This window comes from Manis pentadactyla, chromosome 8 (assembly GCF_030020395.1).
Source record: "Manis pentadactyla isolate mManPen7 chromosome 8, mManPen7.hap1, whole genome shotgun sequence".
NCBI classification, from domain to species: domain Eukaryota; kingdom Metazoa; phylum Chordata; class Mammalia; order Pholidota; family Manidae; genus Manis; species Manis pentadactyla.
The window spans coordinates 34,438,148-34,463,336 of record NC_080026.1 but is presented as its reverse complement, the minus strand read 5'-3'; the positions used below and the strand labels follow the sequence as shown (position 1 = coordinate 34,463,336).

General features: G+C 39.2%; 1 protein-coding gene across 1 annotated transcript in view; it reads right to left on the bottom strand.

The window, feature by feature from the left end:
- The window catches only part of LCT (lactase), a 50,392-nt gene extending 31,388 nt beyond the window's left edge, over positions 1-19,004 (bottom strand). The window contains 5 exon segments of the mRNA XM_036886651.2: positions 386-464; positions 1,782-1,884; positions 5,350-5,433; positions 7,886-7,965; positions 18,365-19,004. Of these exon segments, the coding sequence (XP_036742546.2) occupies positions 386-464; positions 1,782-1,884; positions 5,350-5,433; positions 7,886-7,965; positions 18,365-19,004 (986 nt within the window).
- Between the last annotated feature and the right edge of the window lie 6,185 nt (positions 19,005-25,189).

The window sequence follows — 25,189 nt, the reverse complement described above, 5'->3', positions numbered from 1 at the left end:
TATATCACGTAATTTCTATCACATAAAGATCTCTCTTTAATCCAGCCTGTTCTTCCACAAACTCATGCTGCCTCCAACAAGATCTTAAATGAGAAGGCAGGGTTTCAAATCCCAGTTCTGCTAGTTGTGTTCACTTGGGCAAACTGCAAGGTGGCTGAGTGACAGGTGAGAATGGAAAGTATGTGGAGCCCAGAGTAAGACTTTGTGGGAGACAGGTTGTCCCTGCTGTCCCCTCTGAGCCTTCATCTCTCTACAGAAAGGCCACAGTAAAGTCACTGGCCCGAGAGGTGGATGACAACAGTCCCATAAGATTACATATGTGAAAGAACAGCAGAGTATTATGCAAATATCAGTTATAATAGTTTAACAGGAAATCTAACTTTACCTTTTCTTGGAACTTGGTAGACAGCTCAGGAAGGTATTAATATCAAACCCAAGGGTGAGCACTTGGTCTTTATTTATGGCTGTAAGAGAAGTTTAATTAACTGTACCTGAAGCCCAGTGAACAATATGCATGACTGCAGTCAATAGTGTTCTCATACAGTTCACCCAGACCTCAAGCAGTGGTTCCAAGCCCACCCACCCTCTTCCCAGGGAAGATGCCACGCGCTAAGGATCTAAGGAAGTCAGAAGCGATTTTCACCTACATGTGACTGAGAACAATGGCTCTCAAACCCACGACCATCAAGTCACCTGCAGAGCTTCTGAAGCACAGATTGCTGCCCCCACTTCCCTGAGTCTCTGATCTGGTAGGTCTGAGGTGGGCTGGAGAATGGGAACGTCTAACAGGTTCCCAGGTGGTGCTGATGGAGGCCACGAAGGGAGAACAACTGACCGAGAAGAATCAAAACTCAAACATCAGAAAGGCATGGATGATTTTTTTAGTTGTAGCTAAGTACATGTAAACATAGACTTGACCATGCTGACCACTTAGAAAGGGATCGAATTTAAGAACAGAAATCATTCTGCCATCAAAGGTGAGTTAGGGCCAGGGTTACTAAGTGGTGTCTATGGACAAGTTTCATGAGGTCTGTGAGGACAGCTCAGCCCCGGCTACAGGTGGCAGAAAAGGCACTACCAACTTCTCCCATGCTCTGACTTTATGGGGCAACTGCACTGAACATCAGGGCACCAGGAACATGCCCCTCAGCCCCTTTCTGCAGAGTCTCTAGTGACCCTCAGCCCTGATGCCTTAACAGACCCCACCTATCTCTGGACCTGATTGGACCAGGAGCAATCTCCTAACCCACTGCCCACTGATCAGATGCACTGTCAAGAGTTTGAACTAAGAGACACCATGGAGATGGTTCATGGGCCATGTGGGTCCCAGACCAGAAGATTTTGGTCGGGTGCCCACAAGGGCTACATGCAAGCTGAGGTCCTGGGGAAATGAGCAAGAGTAAGCAGAGGGGGCTGATTCGGGGGGAGAGGGCGCCTTGCCAAGGAGGGCAGAGATGAGACCTTGGAGGTAAGGGTAATGGAAGGGGACACTCAGGCACAGAGCTCCCACTCTTATCCTGATATCTAAGGCCTGATGGTCTTAATTTCCATAAGACCAAGGCATCCTTGGACAGAACCTCTCTTCTTTCTGGGTCAAAAGCTTAGGAGCTAAGGGACCAACAACAGGAAGGCAAGGGACACTAAACCTACCTGGGTGGGCCCTCAGACCAGCCCACCTCTGGCCCCTCCTGCCATTGAAACTCCAGAATTTCCAGACTGCTACCCACCCAAGCCAGTGTACCAAATGTCACTGAAAACCTCTCCAGTGATGGTCTACTGACCTTCCAGAAGGCTAAAGAGAAGCCTGGCTGGGTTCTTCCTGGTAGAGGGGCAGTCGTGGAGTTTTAAATTGAAGATGAAAACTTTCACTTTTGGCTCAATAGTCTGAAAAAGATAAAGGCCAGGAAGTGAGCTGAAGATGCCTAGAAAAGGTCTTTTAATAACACAGACAGCTTTTCAAGACAAGAAGGTACAACCAGTCTGGTTTTGGAAATGACCTCCAGCCATCTCAGTTAATGAAGGGAGTGAGTCTAGACTCTGAGGGAGAAAGGTCTACACTTTTCAATAACATAGACCACCCTCCCAGCAGCGCCCATCAACGGTCGGCCTCATCCATGCCTTCATCTTGGGCTTTAAGGCACCTCCCAGAACCAGGCGGTGTTACCAGGAACAAGGCTGTCTGCTCCTGTCAGTGTTACTACAAGAAGCTCAATCAGGTTCCACCATCACAATATTTATGAATGTCTGGAGTTTCCTTCAAAACAATGTGGTTTGGGAGGGGGAAAGTAGTGTGTAGATGAAACAAGGTCAGCCACAAGCCCGTAGCTTTTGAAGCTGGGGATGGCTTCATTATACTTTTCTTTTACTTTCGGGTATATTTGACATTTTTTTCCTAATAAAAAGTTAAAAGAAGCTGTCTTCATTAAAATTAGAGCAGGTGTAATGTTTTCTCCCATTTGTAGCCATCTTGGAGTTGAAGGCAACATCTCTACGCTGACACGCTGTTTGATTTCACTTAGATTACCTTTCTTGGAGGTTCAGGTTGGTCATTTTCCTCATGGTAACTGACTCCTCCTCTGAGGAGTTAGAGGCCACCGAGAGATACCAATAGCACCTACTTAAAAAGGTGGCAGCACTTAATTGTCTTAGAGACACTGTAACAATGTCCATTCTTTACAGATGAGGTGCCTTCAGCTCTGAAAAGCAGAGCAGGTGTCCCAGGACCAGTTAATGGAGTTGCTATTCCCCCAGCCCTGTTCTTTCCCAGTGCTGGGTCCATGCAGGAGAGCCCACCTACAAAGGAGGGTTTTCTTCTTCCTGAAAGATCAATACACAGTGGGGACGGCCTGCGAAATCACAGGCCTAGAGAACTGGAGGAGCCTTCTGCTGCTGAGTGGAGAATTCCCTGGCTTAGCAGAGCCTTTTCTGGTAAGTGGATGTGGGGATCCCTTCGTGCACCTCTCTGAAGAATTCAGAAACTGTGGATATGCTATGGCTCTTCACTGATGTTCTCAGTCGCCTAAGACACCTGCGTGCCAGTGCGAGCGGCAGCTGACGGTCCCTGAGGCTCAGGGAGGGGCGTGCGGATGCTGTGGGGATTGTGGAGGGAGATGGGAAGAGAGGGTGCCCGCTCCTCCCTGCCCTCCGCCCTTCCCTTGCAGCCCAAGGGAGCGAGTGGGCTGGGGGGATGATGGATGGAAGGGGAACTGCGACAGGAAGCTGTGGGGCAGCTTCGGGTTCCTGTGGACACAGTCAGGGCCTCTCCTGGGGAGAACTCAGCTCTTCGTTCTGTCCTGGATGGGACCACTGCGTGGGAAATGCTCCAGGCATGTAACAACCCCAGAAAGGGACGGGTCCTCTCCTGCTCAATTCTCTCCTTATTGCTGGGGGATCAAAATCTTTGGGGCAGCACCTAGGCTGTCAAATACATCTGGAATTTAACTCCTACCTAAGGAAATAAGAGTAACAAAGAACCATTGCAGGATGTGATAAATAATTTTGTGATAAATAAGTGATAGGTAAGTTTGTCTAGGGACAGTTTCACTATTTGGTTGGCCAGCTATGGCCTGAGGGTTCACAGCTTTATCCAGACACTGGTGGGAGCAGGTTTTCTTGAAAATGTTTTGCCATAAAAAGGGAAACACTATAAACCACATCCTCAAGCAGAAACTGGGCCAGTGCTCTATTGACCGCCCCTCGGAGGCATGCCGCAGCTGCACCACCCAGATGGTTCTTAAATGCCAGCAGTGTCTGAACTCATTTGCTTAACAAGCTGTGGTTGAATTCCTTGACGGAGACAAAAGACAGATTTGGTTGTCACAGCCACCAGCAAGCCTTAAAGACAGATGAGTTTTAAATTGAAGATTTAAAACTTAAAGACACTATAGTGCTGATGAAGGCCCAGAAATCTGGCTAGCAAGCCTACAAATGCAGGCTCTGGGTCAAGCCAGTGCCCATACAGGTGAGCAGGTATTTACAAAAACAACTAAAATCATATGTGATTTTAAGAAATACCACTTTCATTATAATATTCTCAACACCTTGGACTTGTTTTGGAGGGACAGTGTGGTGTCATGAGAAAGCCCAGCTCCAATCTGGCTCTGACGCCCTCTGCCTAGTGTCTGACCTGTTGAGTCTTGGGGTTTGCTGTGACGGGTAGAGATAATGCGAGGATAAAGCCCCCCATCCAGTGCCAGGCATAGACCGGCACTAAAATCATACCAGCTAATACTCAAATGTCTTGTGAGTGCATCTACTATCTTTGATTAGATCATCTTGTTGTTTGTAGGGAACACAAAGCCATGGTACCTACACGGGTCATCTGGAAACACACACAGACATGGGGAAGCTAATTTGTCTGCCTCAAATTTCCTGCCTCAGATAAAATGGAGGTTCCACTAAGCAGAGGCATGAGGATTTGACATTAGTAAGCTTGGCCTTTAAAAATAAACTTCCTCTGAAAATACATCCTCCTTGGTGGGCAAGGTGGTGGGATTGAACAAGAGGGGGCGCAGAGGTGAACGGAAAGGCAAATGGTTCTGTGCCCAAACTGCACAGGCAGGAGTAAGGTGTGGGTGGGTTACGGTGGCAGACATCTGTAGAGGGCCTGGGAGAAGGCCGCTGTTCAGGGGAAGTACGGAATACTGCTAAGACTGAGGAAGTCTGGAGACAAACCCTGGATGTAAAATCATTTATACACCATCAAGAGATAGGGAGCTGTCAGGACGCCAGGGAATTAAGCAAGTAAGTTGCATAGTAGTGACTAAGCATAGGAGAGAAAACTGATAGTTGGGTAGGAGACACCTAACATACTATCTCTAAAGACTTGAGAAAAACAATTCTGGGCACAAGAAGGAGGGGCCCAAGGTTACAGGAAGATCCCGTAGCTGGTGTCTGGTTTAGTACACCTGGGTGTGAAATGTATTTTTTAAAAGTGTGGTAAAATACACATAACAGAATTTTCCATCTTAATCATTTTTCAGTTCAGGAGCCTTAAGTATATCAGGAGCATTGTTGTGCAACCATGACCACCATCCATGAAATGTCTTTTTTTAGTCTCAGAATGAACACTGAAATTTTGATTGTCAGTAGTTTCTACACAAGAGAGCAGAATACCCCTGTATTTACCTTAACAAGCCAACCCTCATTATCCTTTCCAGGGGAATCTGCCTACTTTCCCCGAATGTTCTCTAGTGATGTTTTCAAAGGAAATATCCCCAAATGCAGCTCTGCAGAACTGCTGACTGTTGGTGGAAGTTCAGTTTACATATCAGCCGAAGCATTAAATGTCTAATATGCTCTCAGGAACCCTTGCCATTCATCATCAGTATGGGAAATGACTCAAATTACCTGCAATTTACCCAGCTTCTGCTTTAAACTTGCTTCACTTTGGCATTCATAAGACAAATCAAGAGAGAGGAAATCAACCGCGCCCTAGAAATAAGCAAACAGGGTCATTAGAGCATAAGCAATTTCAAAACAGAACTACTCAAAGTATTCTTCTTTGTTTCTCCCCCTGTTACTAAACTGAATATTCCAAGTGGGATCTTCCAAGGGAAAAGCAGGTAGAGGAAGCTGGGGACGGAGTGAGAATGTGTGTTGGGGTGTGCCTGCATGTTGGGAGTACAGTGTCCTCTATATACTCAGTAAAGTGCTTGCAGTAAGTGCTCGATAAATGCATATAATTAAATGAATAAGTGAGTGAATGAATGAAGTACTGTATGCCAAAGTGGTGGGTTCTAACCAAGCAGGGGAGCACTGAGGAAGGGAGTCAGAGGCCAGAGATGCCCCCGCAGCACCTCCTTCAGGGCCTTCAAACTTTGCCAGGGAGGTGGTGGAGCCCTCAGCCCCCCATAGCCACTCAGGGATCTCTGCAGTGTCTTCTGGGGTTTGGGGTTTCGACTGACTATATGTACTATAGTCACTGCCTACTTTCAGGCGGCCACAGTTAAAATTCCACCTCAGTTGGCCCTAGCCTGGCCCATTCTGTTATCTGAGAATACAGCTCTCACGGTCCTGGACATACCCTTCGCCTGTCTATGGCCTGCATGTGCTCTAAGAACTTCAGATTCAGACAGTATGAACACATAAAGATACCACTGTGATTCCTGCCCCACCCGTCTCAGCAAGCCATTTCTATCCTTGTTACGACTAGATCATTATCTGTCTTCTCCCCCTCATGGGTCATTTTTTTCCCTCAGGACAAAGACCCTGAATGGCATTTGGTGACAATCAACGCACTGTGGACCCATGATAACTGCCTAATCACTGGCTCCCTGTGACTTTCCCGGTCAAATTATCATGTTTACCAAGCAATCTGCACACTTGCTCCCCTACCTTGGCACCACTTGAATCTTCTCCTACTGGCCCTCACTGCTCTTGCATTTGTCTGTCAATTCCATGTGACACATAGTAATTGAGTTCCTACTCTTGAAAGTCACTGTGCTGAGTACAGCAGGTGGGAATTCGTGTTTAAAGATGAGATCTACAGAGGCTTACAACTTAATGAGAAAGTTGGTAAGTGTGCCAATTACAAGAAAGTGCAGAAAACTAGAAGTGCTATAAGAAAAGTTCATACCAGTTGTCCTCAAATCTTGGTGAGGATCTGACTCACCTGGGAACTTGAGAAGCCAATGATTGTCCCTTCACATTTAAGCCTCAGCCTGTGCTTTACTAGCTTTCCAGGTGATTCTATACACACCAGAGCTTGGAAACTGCTGGTCTACTCAAACTCCTAAGGGTCCCACATCAGGGAGAAATCATATTAGGTTGAGTCAGGGAGTATTGTTAAGTAAGGCTTCTTGATTCACATGGTTGTTGAAAATGGGCAGACTTTTGTTGGAAGAGATTTGAGGAAGGCTAGGAGAACAGGAACAGCATTAAGTAGGGAATGCAGATCAGGAAAAAGGCATAGCATATGCACTGGGAAAAAGCTGGACAGAGAGTAAGACAGCCTGGGTGAGCTGCACCCTGGACAGCCCCGAGGGACTTGCGCCAGTTCAGGGGAGTACAGCTTCCAAACAGAATTGATCAAAACTGTGCTTTTGCAAGATGACCGAGAAGCACTGTATGGCCTAGACTGGACCAGAGAGACCAGTTCAAAGGCTATTGCTCAATAAGCACTTTTCTGATCAGCACCTTGGTCTCCTGAGTTCATAACTGATAGCAGTTATCATCCCTTGTAAATTAATTTAGATGCCATTCTCACCAGTCAGCCCTAAAGCTGTTATTCAGGCCTTTATCACACCTGGATTTTAAGGTCCTGAGCTGGTAAATGTGAAGAACAGACCCTGACATATGGGGCCCCCATCATAGCATAGATACCAGTGTCTGTCGTATTGCAGGGTGGTATCTGTGCCACACCCTGTCAGTGCCTCAGAACTACAGAACTCAGCTTTTTCTGATGGCTTTCAACCCTGCCCAGCAGCCAGTGTTACAGGGGTCAAAGCTGTTTAATTCTCAAATGTTGTAACTTTTCTTATCAAACTTATAGTTAAAAAGTTGTATTTACAGGAGGTAGAAACCAGGATGGGTACTCTAGAGGGGACATTATTTAAAAACAAAAACCTTTTATCCTACTATCTGTTTTGCTATAAACTAACCTATCCTCTAATAAGCTATTTTGGCCTCTTTTAATAACAAACCAGAGAAAGCAGAGGCATTTAACTTCTGCGTAGGCAAAAAGCTGACACTCGACCAAGAGCTGGGGCTGCAACAAATGAGATATTGTTTTTAAAGTAATTTCGGATCTACAGAATGTAGTCCACTCAGAAGAGGCATTAACAAAAATGCCAAGCCAGTAGACAAAAGCTTCTCTTGTTTTTTAAAATTAAATTCACAACTTTCCTCTGATGTTACAGATGTTGTTTCTTTGGGCTGTTCTCACCTTGGCGAGCGCAGACGTGGAGGGTTCCAGCAGCAACTCGTCGACCGCGTCCGCTCGCAGGACCACAGAGAGTTTTCGGCCTGAAATCAACCAGAAGAAGGAGCCGCAGGTGAGCGAAGCAGGAAGCCCTGACCGCAGAAGCTGCCTGGGGACTCACTTCCTACTGGCCTTTTCAGTCCATGTTCGCCGACTTTAAAAAAAATTTCTGAAGAAATCACTCATATGACTTTACCCCAGCTGAAAGATTTTAGAAAACAAGGTGGCTTAAAAAAAAAAAAAAGTCCCTTGAGAGAATGTTTCATATAAACAAGAACTCTGAAACGCTTGTAAAAGTCTTTTAGAAGAATAAAAGCAGTTACCCTGCTCAGCCCTCAGCAACATAAGAGGCAGTAAGGAGAGAACTCTTCCCGTAACTTCTTAAAGGCAGTGTGCTCTCTGGGAGCTGCTGTTACCTGTCCTTAACTCGTTGTACAAGCATCAGTCCAGTCCTTACTGTGCATTGAGGGGAAAACAAAGGAAATATAAACGTGCAGCTTGTACCCACTTTTTGATTATCTAGAGTGTGTGCATGAGAATCGCCTTGCTAGAGTGAGCCGTGCTCACTGGCAGCCTGGGGTGGGCCCGGGCAGGAGTGAATTCTAAACAAGCCTCCAGGGTCCTTCTGCGGCAGTGGCCCTCAGCATCTGCGAAACCCTGCTGCAAACTTGGGTTCCCCGGGTGCTGTCTAACTCTGTGATGTGCATAAATCTTTATCTCCCATTGGATTGTATGTTCCTTGAGGAGCAAATTTCAAAATAGTAATCCCTTCAAATACCAAGTTTAGGACTGGGTGCAGAGCAGGCCTGTGATTTGGAAACACTAAACAAAAATGGAGTAAAACCAGAGTTTGAGTCTAAGTATAAGACTATATGCCTGACTTTTCTCTTTCTTCCAAAGTCTATGCAGGAGAAAGATCTCCACCATTAACAATCATTGCCAAATAGAAAAGTGATTATTCTGATAAGCATAGTGGAACTTTGAAATCCTCTGAGCAGAGAGTATCACTCAGAGACATTTAGTCCTCATTCTGGTTAAATACTGCTCTTTTCCAGTGTTTCAATGATTGTGCCTGATGGATCCATTTCACCTTCCACAGATTTCCATCCTTCCTTCTATCAATCATGTGGGCACACATAGCACATATGTTCTTAGCTTGTACGTAACATTTTACAATGTACAAATTAGTATCATCTCTAGACAAATGAAATGAAAAAAGAGTACAGTTAATCCCTAAGCACAATTAACCCCCAAAGCATTTCTTTTTGACTTCGCAAGGTGTTTTAGAATTAGAGTGAACAAATTTACCTGAAATTCCAGAAATTCTCATATCATATGAAATAACCAAACTTCCCAAATATGGTTCCCAATCTATTCCCAGGGCATTTCTTAAGATAATATAAAATGCAGATTATTCAAAACTAGATACTCACTCTAAGCTTGCAGTTCATATTTTCTATGGGACTGAAGGTAGGGGTGGGGTAATTGCTCTGGTTTAAGACAATTTATCTTGCAATTTTTGCTGGATATGGTTAAAGATAGGTGTTTTGTGTCTAAAGAACTCAAAATCAGTATTTGCTGTGGGTTGAGAATTAACTGTTTTAAGCCTATATAGCAAATCACTGCTAGCCCTGGGTAAGTTCATGTCCCTCATAACCATCACTAGACCTCACTACAGGATAGCTTGCATGTTTGCAATGCAAAGGAAGTTGTTCTTCCAATCGCAGTTACCCACACAAAATAGCTCCTTTCCTTTTGCCCTAAATGCTTTAATAAGAGTAATCAGGTCAATATTGAACTGCTAATGTCAATACTTCAAGCCACTATTGTCAGGGGTGGGTGGGTATTACGTGTTACCCTAGAGTGTGCCCAGTGTTGTGCACGTGGAGGATGCTGTAATTTTGTTCTTCCCATGAGAGGGATGTTCACTGTTCCCTCCCTCCAAAGCTCTGCCAAGAATCCTCTTCTTCTGTATCCTCCCCAGCACGCTGAACACATCAGTAAAAGATTTATAATAAAATATGTAGAAAGATTATAAAAGACCATTTTAAAAATCAGGGTAAAATACACATAACATAGAATTTATGATTAAAATTCTTTAAAGTGTACAGTTCAGTGGCATTAAGTACATTTACATTGTTGTGCAAACATCACCACTATCTATCTCCAAAACTTTTCCATCATCCCAAACTGAAACTCTATCCATTGAACAGTAACTCCTCATTTCCCCCTCCTCCCAGCCCCTGGTAACCAATATTCTATTTTCTGTTTCTGTGAATTTGACTATTCTAGGTCCCTCATTTAGGTGGGATCATGTAATATTTGTCCTTTACTTCATTTAGCATAATGTCTTCAAGATCATCCATGTTATAGCATGCATCAGAATTTCAGTTTTTTTTAAGGCTGAATATACTTCATTGTATGCATGTAACACATTTTGTTTATCCATTCATGCATCCATGGGGATTTGGGTTATTTCCACCATTTGACTGTTGTGAATGATGCCACTATGAACACGGGTGTACAAATATCTATTCAAATCTCTGCTTTCAGAGGATCTGAACAGACATTTCTCTGAAGAAGAAATACAGGCCAACAGGCACATGAAAAGACGCTCCACATTGCTAATGATCAGGGAAATGCAAATCAAAACCACAATGAGATATCACCTCACACCAGTCAGAATGGCCACTATCCAAAAGACAAGAAATAACAAGTACTGGTGAGGGTGTGGAGAAATGGGAACCCTCCTACACTGTTAGTGGGAATGTCAATTGGTGCAGCCACTGTGGAAAGAAGTATGGAGAATCCTCTGAAAACTAAAAAAGAAATACCATATGACCCAGTAATTCTACTTCTAGGAATTTCTATTTTTAGTAGAAAAATAAAATCCCTGATCTGAAAAGATATATGCATCCCTGATCTGAAAAGATTATTGCATCACTATTTACAATAGCCAAGATATGGAAGCAGCCAAGTGCTGATCAACAGATGAATGGATAAAGAAGATGTGGTACATATACACAATGGAATATTATTCAGCCATACAAAGAAAAGAAATCCTGCCATTTGCAACAACATGGATGAATCTAGAGGGTAGTATGTTCAGTGAAATAACCCAGGCAGAGAAAGACAAATACTATGTGATTTCACTTATTTGTGGAATATAAATACAAAGCAAAACAGAATGAACAAAACAGCAGTAGACTCATAGATACCAAGAAGGGACTAGTGGTTACCATGGGGAAGAAGTTAGGGTGGGTGAGAGGGATAAAGGGGCATGGAAATTCTCAATCATAATGTAAGTTGGTCAGTGGGATAATAGTACAGCATGGAGAATACAGCTAATGATTCTGTAACATCTTCCTTTGTTGACAGATAGTAGCTGTACTAGTGGGGGTGAGGATTTAATAATATGGGTAACTGTTGAACCACTGTGTAGTATGTATTTTGAAACTAATATAAGATTGTATACCAATACAAAAAAAATCTCTGCTTTCAATTATTTTGGGTATATACTAGACAAGTGCCAGATCACATGATAATTCTATGTTCAATTTCTTGAGGAACTGCCATACTGTTTTCCTTAGCATCTATACCATTTTACATTCCTGCCAGCAGTGCACAAAAATTACATTCTATATCCTGATCATTACCTGTGGTTTTCTGCTTTTAAAATAATAGCCATCCTAATAGGTGTGAAGTGGTATCCCACTGTAGTTTTGATTTACATTCCCTAATGACTGCTGTTGCTGAGCATCTTTTCATGGGCTTATTGGCCATCTGCATATCTTCTATGGAAAAATGTCAGTTGAAGCCCTTTGCCCACCTCTTAATGGGGTTGTTGTGTGTTGTTGTTGAGTTAGGAGTTCTTTATATAGGTTAGCTATTAATCTCTTATCAATTATATGATTTGCGAATATTTTTTCCCATTCTGTCAGTTGCTTTTTCCATCTGCTGATTGTATCCCTTAATGCATGAAAGTTTTAAATTTTGAAAAGTCTTATTTGTCTACTTTTGTTGCCTGTACTTTTAGTTGCCACGGCTAAGAAATCATTGCCAAATCCAATGTCATAAATTTTTTTCCTTATGTTTTCTTCTAAGAGTTTTGTAGTGTTAGCTCTTACATTTAGTCTTTGATTCACTGTGAGTTAATTTTTGTATATGTTGTAAGGTAGATGTCCAACTTTGTACCTTTGCATGTGGATATCCAGTTATCCCAGCACCATTTATTGAAAAGACTGTCTTTTCTCCATTGGTCTTGGCACACTTGCTGAAATTATTTGACCATATGGGTGAAGGTTTATTTCTGGGCTTTCTATTCTCTTCCATTGGTCTATATACCAACATTATGCTAGTATAATATTGTTTTGATTACTGCAGCATTTTAGTAAGTTTTGAAATCAGGAAGTGTGAGTCCTCGAACTTTGTTCTTTAAGAATGTTTCACTATTTGTGGTCCCTTGAGATTTCATATGTATTTAAGGATTTTTTTTCTAACTTTGCAAAAAATGTCATTGGGGTTTTGATAGGGATTTTACTGAATCTGTAGATCACTTTGATCATATTGAAATCTCAACAATATTAAGCCTTTACATAACAAAAACAAAGGGTGTCTTTCCATTTATTTTTGGTTTCTTTAATTTCTTTCAGCAATGTTTTAAAGTTTTCAGTGTACGAGTCTTTTGCCTTATTGGTTAAGTTTAGCGAAAAACTTTTAAAAACTTTTTATTAGCAGGAATATAACTCCCATTCCTAAATGCTCCCCTCTTCTTAATTGTGAGCTGTATATAGTGACTTCATTCCAAAGAGTAAAGTATGGAAAAGAGGAAAAATGAGTAACTTTACAGTGGAAATACCTGACAAACACTACTTCAGCCAGGTGATTAAGGTGTGATGTTGAACATCAGTAGTATAAATCATGTTGATAGTATGTACCCTTGGTAAGATATGATGAAAATGGCATTTATTCTGTGATTTTCCTCTTTAAAACATCAAATACTAAATAGACAGTCACAAAGATTACATATTACATTTTTCCATTCATATGAAATGTTCAGAACAAGGAAATCTATACCTACAGAAGGTTAATTAGTGTTTGCTTAGGACTGGAATGGGGGAGGGGAATAGGAGGTAGGAAGTGACAGTTTAAAGGTGGAAGGCTTCTTTCTGAGGTGATAAAAATGTTCAAAAATTGACTGTGATGATGGTTGCATATATCTGTGAATACACTAAAAACCATTGAATTGTACACTTTAAATGGGTGAGTTATTCTCAATAGAGCTATTTTTAAAGAGAGGTATCCTACAAAATACCCGGCCAGGAGTCCTCAACACTGTCAAGCAAGTCTTCAAAACATGGAAAACCTGAGAAACTCTCACAGCCCAGAGTTGCCTAAAGAGACATGACAACTAAATGTAATGTTGTATCCTGGATGAGATCGTGGAACAGTAAGGACATTAAGGAAAAAACTAAGTAAATCTGAATAAAATATGGATGTTAGTTAATATAATTTATCAATATTGATTCATTAATTATCACAAATGTATCATACTAAGATAGTATTAGGGAAAACCAGGTACAGGGAGAGGGTCATATGGGAACTTTATGCTATTTGCTCATTTTTCTGTACATCTAATACTGTTCTAAAAAATAGTCTATTACTTTTTAAAAGTGTTGATTAAAAAAGGAAAAAGTTCTTACAAACCAAGAATGACTTTCAATTTTGCGTATTATCTTTGACTTTTAAGTGATTGCCTCTCAATCATTAAGAAATATCTAGTAATAACAGAAAGAAACTCCCCCAAAAATGGGTATGGAAAGATGCACTTTAAGATTTACCAGGGAAGAGAGAAGAATGAAAACATTTGGAAACTCAGAATTTTAAGGAGTGGAGAAATGAATGTAAACAATTGTAAAAAGTATCATTAAAAAATATACAGAAAAATCAACAAAAAGAAAATATTGGTAAGTCTATATTTGAAGTAAGTACTTCTGTTCATCAAAGACTCCACAAAAAGACTGAAAAGAAAAGACACCAACTGGAAAAGTATTGTCATCACATATAACCAATACAGATTAGATTTAAGAATGTATAATGAATTTTGATAAGTTAATTAGAAGAGACAACTCAAACACCTATGTGGATAAAAGACATAACTGGAATTTTACAGAAGAGGATACAAATATGGCTAATAAACACATGAAAGCATGCTCAACCTGAATAGTGATCTGGTTAATAAGAGCATAAAGAAATGCTTTTAAATCCATTAGATTGGCAAATGCTTGTAAATTCATTAGATTAGAAAAATTTATAATTCTGGAAATTACAAGTGTTGGAGGGGGCCAAACAAGACCTAAAAATGACAACTATCTTGCACATTGCTCATGGAACTGTAAATTGGTACAGCTACAATAGAAAACAATTTACATTATCTCTCAAAGCTAAACATTTATATCCCACATAATTAGCAATCACCTGTACACACCAGAGAAACTCTTGCACATGTACAAAAAGAAACAAGTACAAGAATGTTCACAGCTATATTCATAATACTAAACAAATGTGACAATTAAAAGCCTATAAGCAGAATGAATTTATAAAATGTGGCTTAGTCACACAACGGACTACTATACAGCAGTGAAAAAGAATACAGTAGCTATATTCAACAACATGGATAAGACTTGGAAACAATTTTGTTTGAAAAAAGGAAAGCTCTAGAGGATACAAAAAATAAAATAATCTTTTATGGTGTTCAAAATCAAACCAAGCAAGATTGAATACTCTGTTGTTTATGCACTTGCACATTTTGGATAGAAACTATATTTTAAAGAAGTAATGAACATCACAATGAGATACCATTAGAATGGCTAAAATAGAAAAGATGACAATGCCAAATGTTGGCAAGGGCCACTGAAACTCTCATTTTGCTAGTGGGAGTGTCAAATGGAACAACTACCTTGGAAAACTGACAGTTTCTTAAAGAGTCAAATACACTTCCACTCTATGACCTAAAAATTCCACTCCTAGGTATTTATACAAGAGAAATGAAAACATATGTCCATTTAAAAACTTGAATAAGAATGTTCATAGTGGCTTTATACATAATAGATAAACTGGAAATAGCCCAAATGCCCCTTAACTGTGATACAACCATAATAGAATGATACTTAGATCATTAGAATAGATCTTAGATACTTAGATAATAGAAAGAAAAAAAGGAGCAAATTACTACTGTAGCAATGAAATGAATGAATCTCACAAACATGTTGAGTGAAAGAAGACAGACACAAAATACTATGTGATTCCACTCATATCTATGCTGATAGGAATCAGATCAGTGGTTGCTTCTGGGGGTAGGGATTGATTAGGAAGGGATACACTAGTCAGGAAGGGAATTTTCTGAGGTTTGGTTAATGTCTTATAAGGGTATGGGTTACATGGATGAAAGTGTTTGTCAAAACTAATCAAATTATAAAATTAATCTATGCATTTCACCATAAGTAAATCACACCTGGTAAAAAATATTCTTAGGAAAGAATCAGAACTGCCTTTCAAACTATTTTCTAATTGGCAGTACATGGGAACTCCTTTAACACATTAAAAGAAAAACACACAAGGTGAATGTGCTTTCTTTGCTAAAATGCCATCTTTTCTGTGATTAAAAATTATTTTATTTAAAATCTCTGCTTTGTACCTCTAAGTCATTATGGACACCAAATGAGGGGGAAAAGCCATGAGATGATAAATGAAAAGCAGAATACTTAGCATAGTTGTAACCTGGGGTGGTGGATGGGGAGACTGTGCAATGGAATAGGGAGGAATATACAGGTAGATGTAAGTTGTGGTTTGTTTAGTTTTGTTTTATAAACTCTCAACCCTTCCACCTATTTTTTAACATTTAAAAAATTGAGATATAATCATACATCATAAAACTCACCCCTTTAAAGTATACAATTCAGTGGTTTTTAATATATTCACTGAGTTGTGCAACTATCTCCACTATCTAATTGCAGAACATTTTAATCACCCAAAAAGAAATTCTGTACCCATTAGCAATCACTTCTAGCCTTAGACATTGCTAATCTACTTTAATGTCTCTGCCTATTCTGGACACTGAATATAAATGAAATCATGTAATATATGATCTTTTCTGACTGGCTGCTTTCACTTAGCATGTCTCTCAGGTTTATCCATGTTGTGGCATATATCAATACTTCATTCCTCTTCATGGCTGAATAACATTCCATTATATGGATAGGCCACATATGGTTTATCCATCAATTGATGGACATTCGGGTTGTTTCCACTTTGGATTATTATAAATAATGGTGCTATAAATGTTGGTGATGACTTTTCTCCTTGACATTTGTTTTCATTTCTCTTGGATATATTTCTCATTTCATTCTCTGAGGTAGGGGAGGAATTGTTATATGGGAACTCTAAAGATTAACTGTTTGAGGAACTACCAGACTATTTTCTGAAACAGCTACACCATTGTTAATTTCCATAAGCAGTATGGGTTCCAGTTTCTCCACATCATAACCAACATTTGTTATTTTATGTCTTTTAAAAAATTACAGCCATCCTACTTGATGTGAGGTGGTACCCTGTTATATTTTTGTTGTTGGATTGAGTGGTCACTTAATGGGTATTTGTTATAGAATTTTGCTTTTAACCAACACATGTTATATAACTTTTCTGTGCATATTAAATGATATATTTTAAAAAGAACAACAAACCTATGAGGTTGAAATAAAAAGTGAGGGGAGAATAAGAGAGAAAGATGCAAAACCACAGTTTGGAATAGTAAGGAGACTGAAAAGAGAAGTTATTTTTTGTGTCCTGCATAATATTGATGAAACACCAAATGAAAGATGGAAGAGATGAGCAGAAGAAGAAAGAAAATATGAGTTTAAAGAAGCAAGTCTTTAGTAACCTGATGAAGATTAAAAATGAAATAAGCAAAATATTTTAGTGAACATGTATATATAGTTTTATAATGTAAATAATTCTTTGGTGTCTGCTCTCAAAATTAGATTTACCTTTATTTGAGATAATCCAACTTCAGTCTTGCCTTCTTTCAAAGTTGATTTACCCAGCACTTCCTCAGTAGAATAACAGCCAACATTTATTTGTTCACCCACCCAAAGATAGGCTTTCCAAAGAATTCGGTTTCAACTGAATATTAAAGAGAGGTATCGTACCTCTCCCACCCTCTACTCCTAGTTCATTAAGCTCACGGCGGGGCTTTCCACTCTTCTCTCGGCCGGGAATCCTCTTCTCCAAGGCGCATGGTCTGCCCTCTGCATTCCAGTCTGCTGAAGTGATGGCCTGAGCATAGCCTGACAACTCCCATTCACACTTACACTATTTTCTTCCTTGCCCTGCTTTTATTTTTAACATAGAAAAAAAATGTTCAATCTCTCTATAAATACATGCAAATGAAGCATATAAGGAGAATAGTTTTCAGCTGTCAAATTGCCAATGACGAAAATAATTTCATCTTTGAAAACAAGCTGAGTGGGGTCAGAAGAACAATTTTATAACTGTTGGTATACACTGTTCTGGAAAATAATTTAGCAACATGCTTTAAAGTCTTAAAGAATGCACATTTGTTGACCTAGTAATTTCAATTCTAAGAATCCATTGGACGTTATCTGCAGTGGTCAAGTATTTACACACAGGAATGTTCACTGCAACAGAAAATTAAATAAACTTCATATAGAAATGAGAGAAATATTTAAAACGATTGAACGATGAAAACATACTCATAAACTATCTTAAATTTAAAAAGTAGAATATACAAGTATACTTATATATTATATAATTATATATACAAATAACATAAGTATATAATAAAAACAAGAAGGCATATATAAGCCAAAACTGGTGTACCTCAGATTCACCTAGGAATTTAATAAAACCACAAATGCCCTGGTTCTGCCACACCTGCTGAATCAGAACCTCAGGCAGCTGCGAAGCAAGAATATGGACAATTTCAATTACGTTCTTCTCACCACCCATCAGTATACGGTTATTTTATCTTTGTCGTCCCTACTGGAATATAAGCCTTAGGTAGAAAGTGTAAGTGGCTTTGCATAGGAGAAGGGGGAGGCTGAGGAAGCCTTGGAAGAGTGAGGACTCTGGGGAGGGAAGTAGGACAGAAAGGTAACGGGCCGCGACAGACTCGGGTCTGGGGAAGGGGTGCTTGAAAGATATTTTTCAAAGGAACCTCTGGGCACTATCCTATGTAAGCCACTCCCACCTCTTTCCACTGGTTAATCGCCAATATGATATTACTAATTTCCCCTTAATGAATAGATACAACAGGATTATGGAAGGTGAGTGGGAAGAAATGCCAAGTCCTGCTTTTGGGAGGACGGGGGAAGGTGGGGGATGGAGGCTGCTGGTGGGCCAACAGTCAGCGTCATATGTACTCACCTTGAGAAGCATATTTTTTGTGGTAAATCTCATAGACTTTTCTGTGGGCATCAGTGAGGGTCTGGAGACGCGAAGATCTTGATTCCTGGTGAGGAAGCTCTGCTATCACCTTCTCCAAATCACTAAAAGTGAGCCAGACCTCAACTAGGTCGCCAAAGGAGTGGAAGGCGAATGCGGCATAGTCAGCAAAGAGTTCAGCAAAGCCTGCACTTCTCTGAATGGTGTGGGCAGGGAGGGCCTGGTGGTGCAGGACGACCAGGGGCTGAAGCTGGGCGGTCCTGAGTGCCTCCAGGAGCCGCCGGTAGCACTGCACGGTTCTCCTGCTGGGGTTCTTGGAGCTTCCTGCTGGGAGAAGCCGGGCCCATGGCAGAAATACTTTATAATGAGTGACCTTACTGGCACGAACACTGCTGAAGTAATCCTGCAGGAAAGCAGGCAGTGGCTGGTGACAAACATAAATGTCTTCTTCCTCTGCTACGACGTTAGAACCCTTGCTTCCCAGTGGATCCTCCAGGTTGTGCAGCAAGTCACTGGTTAGAGGACCAGCAGCTGAAATGAAATTTCGGTCAGATTCCCAGTCTAATCCCCAGCACGAAAAACTTAGGAGGACAATAAAGACTGAATTCCAAACCAGCTCCATTTTCAAGGAACTGTTAGGAGGCATGTGGAATTCTTACTTTATAACTAGAGATGAGGCTATAAAATACTAAATGATTAATAGTACTTAATATTTAACTGGGTTATCTGTGATAATGAAATCAGTATGTGGTTCACCAATGTAATATCAAAAAATTGAAAGACTGTAAGAGATAACACAGAAACCTCAAACATGTCACACAATTTAAGTAGAGGAACGTGGAAATGTCTGAAGAAAAAATTCTCCAAATTTTTATCTCACAAATTATTTTAAAATTTGTTTACACAACAGAACAAAAGTGAGTCCCTTGCCAAACTTTTCCCCTTTAAAAATATGTACATAAATGATGAACACATTTTGTGGAAGATTCAATCAGTATAGAGACACATGAAAAACTTGCAAATTCCCTTTCCCCCATACCTCCTCCATTCCTAGGGTAAGCTCATTGAACACTGCTTCCTTCTAGGTTTCTCTGTGTAGCTTCATGGTTTTTCAGGAGTCAGAATGCCTGGGTTTAAATCTCATCTGGGGGAAGTTACTTAATTTCTCTGTGCCTCTGTTTCCTTATCTGTAGATCGGGAACAGACAGGTTGTGAGAATTAAATGAAGTCATTCTTTAGCATGTTTAGAACAATGCGACTCAATAACAGCTATTATTAAATACAAATGTGAACATGTAAGTGTGTATTTTAAATATATAACATATATGGAATTATGCCTTATGTATTATGCCTCAGATTTCTTTTTTTCACCTAATAGCTCTTGGAGATCTGTCTTTATCAGAATAAACAGACCCACCTCTTTTTAAACAGATGTACAGCATTCTACAGTAGGAATATATGGTGACCCTTCCATATTAAATAAGTTATTCTTGATTTTAGTGTGTTGCAAATGAATATTTATATCTATATACATCTTTGTCCACACATATGACCATTTCTCTAAGACGGATTCTTAGAAATTAAGTTGTTGACTCAATTGGCATAACCATTTAGAATTTTGACTTAAATCCAAATAGTCTTACAAAATAGGCTTCTTCCAATTTAAATCCTACCTACAGAAGTGAGCCTGTTAGCTTTACTAACACACCTGTCATAAAACTTCACATTTTTGACTCTTTGAAAAATGTAAATACTATATCCTTGGTCACTTCTCATTTTTCTGCTTAGAGGGGTAGCTCTTCACAGTAACTGGATGCTTGTTTTTCTTTTGAGATTTCTGTTCATATTTTTTGTACATTTTAAACTTATTAACCTATTATAACTTATTACTGATATAAATGCTCAGTAGTGGATAACTCAGTTTGGATATCATGTATCAATACATGACAGAAAAAAATTTTCCTCATCTTTTAATTTGGTTTGTGGTGTCTTTCAAGGTACATTACCTGGTACCATGGTTTTAAAATCTCATGTCAAACCTATTATTTCCTTATTCTGGTTTTTAGTGTTTATATCTTTATGCTGTCTTGAATTTTAACTTTTTACATATTGAGTGGCAGGTCTTTTCAATTTCTAATGTGTTATTGAACTGGCCATTCTTCCTCTACTATTTGAAATGCTACCTTATCAAAACTAGTATCTATATAGATGTAGATATTTCTGGACTTTCTACTGCTTGACTATTCCTGTGCCAATACCACATAATTTTAATTTCTATACCTGTATAGTATTTTTCACCTGATGATAGGGCATGGCTTCCCCTATCATTTTTTTCTTATAATTTCTTGGCTATGTATATACTTTTAAAAATAGAAATAGTTTAATTTCATTTACTGGAATTTTCAAGATTGTCCAGACAGCTTCATATCAATATATCATTTCAAATTCCAATGTTTATAATATAGTGATCTCTTTAAAATGGTATATTTTAATTATAGAAATATATTTTAATTATAGAAATATTAAATAAATGCATTCATACATTCCAAAATTCTGATATAGTTCCATTTGCCTTATACCTAAGTCCAGCTACTTCCTAAATATCTACCATTATTAGTTTATTTTTCTATATATTACATGTATGTGTACATAAAGACTGTATAGTTTTGTATAACTAGTTATAAAATAAATGCTACTATAATGTGAGTACTGATCTACAAGTGGCATTTTTACCTCATAGTACACCTTGGAGATCCTTCCACATATAAGTATTTCTTAACCTTAGGGAAGTTGTTGAAGAGTACAACTGCTAGATGATAGGGTAGTCATACTTTAACTTCTAATGGTACTGACAAATTTTTCCCTAAGAAATACCCCCATTTACACTCCTACTGTAATAGAGGAAAATGGAATCAAGTCTCTGGTTTTAAAATGTAACACTAATATCAACTTGAAAATGAACTCAAGTAGCCCCCAAAACTTTGTAACCATTAACAGGTGGCAGTTTCTCTTTGTTCTCCCTATTTTCTGAGTCTCAAGGTCAGAGATAACACAAAAAGCTGATTTTGCAGAATCCAAACCATTCTGTCCCAGGGTGCTGAGGGGGAACGAGAAGGGAAACAGAGAGCGATTGAATCGGCGCAATAAATGTCTGCTTAGATCCTTGCAAGTTGCTACTTTTTGTGTCTGTGAGCACCACACTCTCCCCCATGATTTCCCCTAAAAGCCCTAAAGCTTGTGCTTCAGGGGGACAATGGTTCTTTAAGGCATGAGCCTACTGTTCCCTCATTAGCTGGTAAATTAATAAACTATTCCTTTTTCTCTAACCTTGTCATTGTGTTTTGTAATTTGACTTTGGTAACAAGGACTGGTTTTCACTAACTCTACCAATAGTGCATGACAATATCAAATTTCCCACAAACCTAACAATGCCTAATAGTACAAACTTTAAAGTGTTTTTATAATTTTCAATGATTTTCAATTGATTTATATGAGTACTATATCTATTTTGGGAAAAAATCTTTTTACCATTATATAATGGAGATATATACACACACACAAATTCAACATATTTTTATTGAAAATACAGTCTTCTCATCTGTAGCTTATCTATTCTGGATATTAATCTTTTCTCTGTTACATAGGTTGACTACACAGTTTCTCAATCTGTAGCTTTGTTTTCCAATTTTTAAAATTTAAAATTTTGGTAGTCAAATATATGAATTTTTTTCTTTATGGCTTTTGTGTTTTATATGTTGTTTTAAAAAGCCTCTTCTATCCCAAAGTGACAGACATATAGTTTCATCTTTTTAATTATTTTGGGGATATAATTGGTATTTAACATTACATTAGTTTCAGGTGTACAACAATTTTATATTTGTATATATTGTGAAATGATCACAATAAACCTATAGGTAACAGCCATCACCACATGTAGTCATATTTTTTTTCTTGTGGTGAGAAACTCAGCTCTCTTAATAACCCTTAAACCTTATTACTAGCTATTGTTACCATGTGTACATTATGTCCCCATTTCTTAATTATTTTATAACTGAAGTTTGTACCTTTTGACAAACTTCACCTATTTCATCCACTCCTCTGGCAAACCACCAATCTGTTTTCTGTGTCTAAGAGTTTGGTTTTGTTTCTAGATTCCCCATATAGATGATCATACAGTATTTATCTTTCTGACCTTTTTTAGCATAATGCCCTCAAGGTCCATCCATGTTGTCATAAACAGCAAGGTTTCCTTCTTTCTTATGGCTTAATAATGTTCCATTGCATAATTTATTTATCCATTTATCCATCAATGGACACTTACGTTGTTTCCATGGCTTGGCCTTTGTAAATAATGTCACAACAAGCATAGGGGTGTATGCATCTTTTTGAGTTAGTGTTTTCATTTTCTCCAGATAAATACCCAGAAGTGGAATTGCTGGTTCATATGGTAGTTCTATTTTTACTTTTTGAGTAATTTCTATACTGCTTTCTATAGTGCCTGCACCAATTTACATTCTCTCCAACAGTGTACAGTTCCTGTTGCTCCACATCCTCACTAATGCTTGTTATTTCTTGTTTTTTTGATAATAACTATTTTAACAGATACAAGGTGGTATCTTGTGGTTTTGTTTTGCACTTACCTGATAGTGATGTTGAGCACTTTCTCATGTATCTATTGGCCATCTGTATATATCCTTTGAGAAAATGTCCATGAAGATCCTCTGCCTATTTCATTTTGTTTATTTTGGTATCATTCATCTACAATTACAAGAGGAACATTATGTTTACTAGACTACCCCCTTCACCAAGTCCCTCCCACGTACCCCATTAGTCACTGTCCATCAGTGTAGTAAGATGCTGTAGAATCACTACTTGTCTTCTCTGTGTTGCACAGCTCTCCCCGTGCCCACCCAACACATTATACATGCTAATTGTAAGGCCCCCTTACTTCTCCCCCACCTTCTCCCTCCCTTCCCACCCATCCTCCCCAGTCCCTTCCTCTTTAGTAACTGTTAGTCCATTCTTGGGTTCTGTGATTCTTCTGCTGTTTTTTTCCTTCAGTTTTTCCTTTGTTCTTATACTCCACATATGAGTGAAATCATTTCTACTTATCTTTCTCCACCTGGCTTATTTCACTGAGCATAATACCCTCTAGCTGCATCCATGTTGTTGCAAATGGTAGGATTTGTATTTTTCTTATAGCTGAATAATATTCCATTGTGTATGTGTACCACATCTTCTTTATCCATTCATCTACTGATGGACACTTAGGTTGCTTCCATTTCTTGGCTATTGTAAATAGTGCAGCGATAAACATAGGGGTGCATCTGTCTTTTTCAAACTGGGCTGCTGCATTCTTAGGGTAAATTCCTAGAAGTGGAATTTCTGGGTCAAATGGTATTTCTATTTTGAGCGTTTTGAGGAACCTCCATACTGCTTTCCACAATGGTTGAACTAATTTACATTCCCACCAGCAGTGTAGGAGGGTTCCCCTTTCTCCACAGCCTCGCCAGCATTTGTTGTTGTTTGTCTTTTGGATGGTAGCCATCCTTACTGGTGTGAGGTGATATCTCATTGTGGTTTTAATTTGCTTCTCTCTGATGACTAGCAATGTGGAGCATCTTTTCATGTGTCTGTTGGCCATCTGAATTTCTTCTTTGCAGAACTGTCTGTTCAGCTCCTCTGCCCATTTTTTAATTGGATTATTTGCTTTTTGTTTGTTGAGGTGTGTGAGCTCTTTATATATTTTGGATGTCAACCCTTTATCGGATCTGTCATTTATGAATATATTCTCCCATACTGTAGGGTGCCTTTTTGTTCTATTGATGATGTCCTTTGCTGTACAGAAGCTTTTCAGTTTGATATAGTCCCATTTGTTCATTTTTGCTTTTGTTTCTCTTGCCCAGGGAGATATGGTCATGAAGAAGTCACTCATGTTTATGTCCAAGAGGTTTTTGCCTATGTTTTTTTATAAGAGTTTTATGGTTTCATGGCTTACATTCAGGTCTTTGATCCATTTTGAATTTACTTTTGTGCATGGGGTTAGACAATGATCCAGTTTCATTCTCTTATGTGTAGCTGTCCAGTTTTGCCAACACCAGCTGTTGAACAGGCTGTCATTTCCCCATTGTATGTCCATGGCTTCTTTATAAAATATTAATTGACCATATATGTTTGGGTTAATATCTGGAGACTCTATTCTGTTCCACTGGTCTGTGGCTCTGTTCTTGTGCCAGTACCAAACTGTCTTGATTACTGTGGCTTCGTAGTAGAGCTTGAAGCTGGGGAGTGAGATCCCCCCAACTTTATTCTTCCTTCTCAGAATTGCTTTGGCTATTTAGGGTCTTTGGTAGTTCAATATGAATTTTAGAACTGTTTGTTCCAGTTTGTTGAAGAATGCTGTTGGTAATTTGATAGGGATTGCATTGAATCTGTAGATTGCTTTGGACAGGATGGTCATTTTGACAATACTAATTCTTCCTAGCCAAGAGCATGGGATGAGTTTCCTTTTGTTAGTCTCCTCTTTAACTTCTCTTAAGAGTGTCTTGTAGTTTTCGGGGTATAGGTCTTTCACTTCCTTGGTTAGGTTTATTCCTAGGTATTTTATTCTTTTTGATGCAATTGTCAATGGAATTGTTTTCCTGATTTCTCTTTCTGTTAATTAATTGTTAGTGTATAGGAAAGCCACAGATTTCTGTGTATTAATTTTGTATCCTGCAACTTTGCTGTATTCCGATATGAGTTCTAGTAGTTTTGAAGTGGAGTCTTTAGGGTTTTTTATGTACAATATAATGTCATCTGCAAATA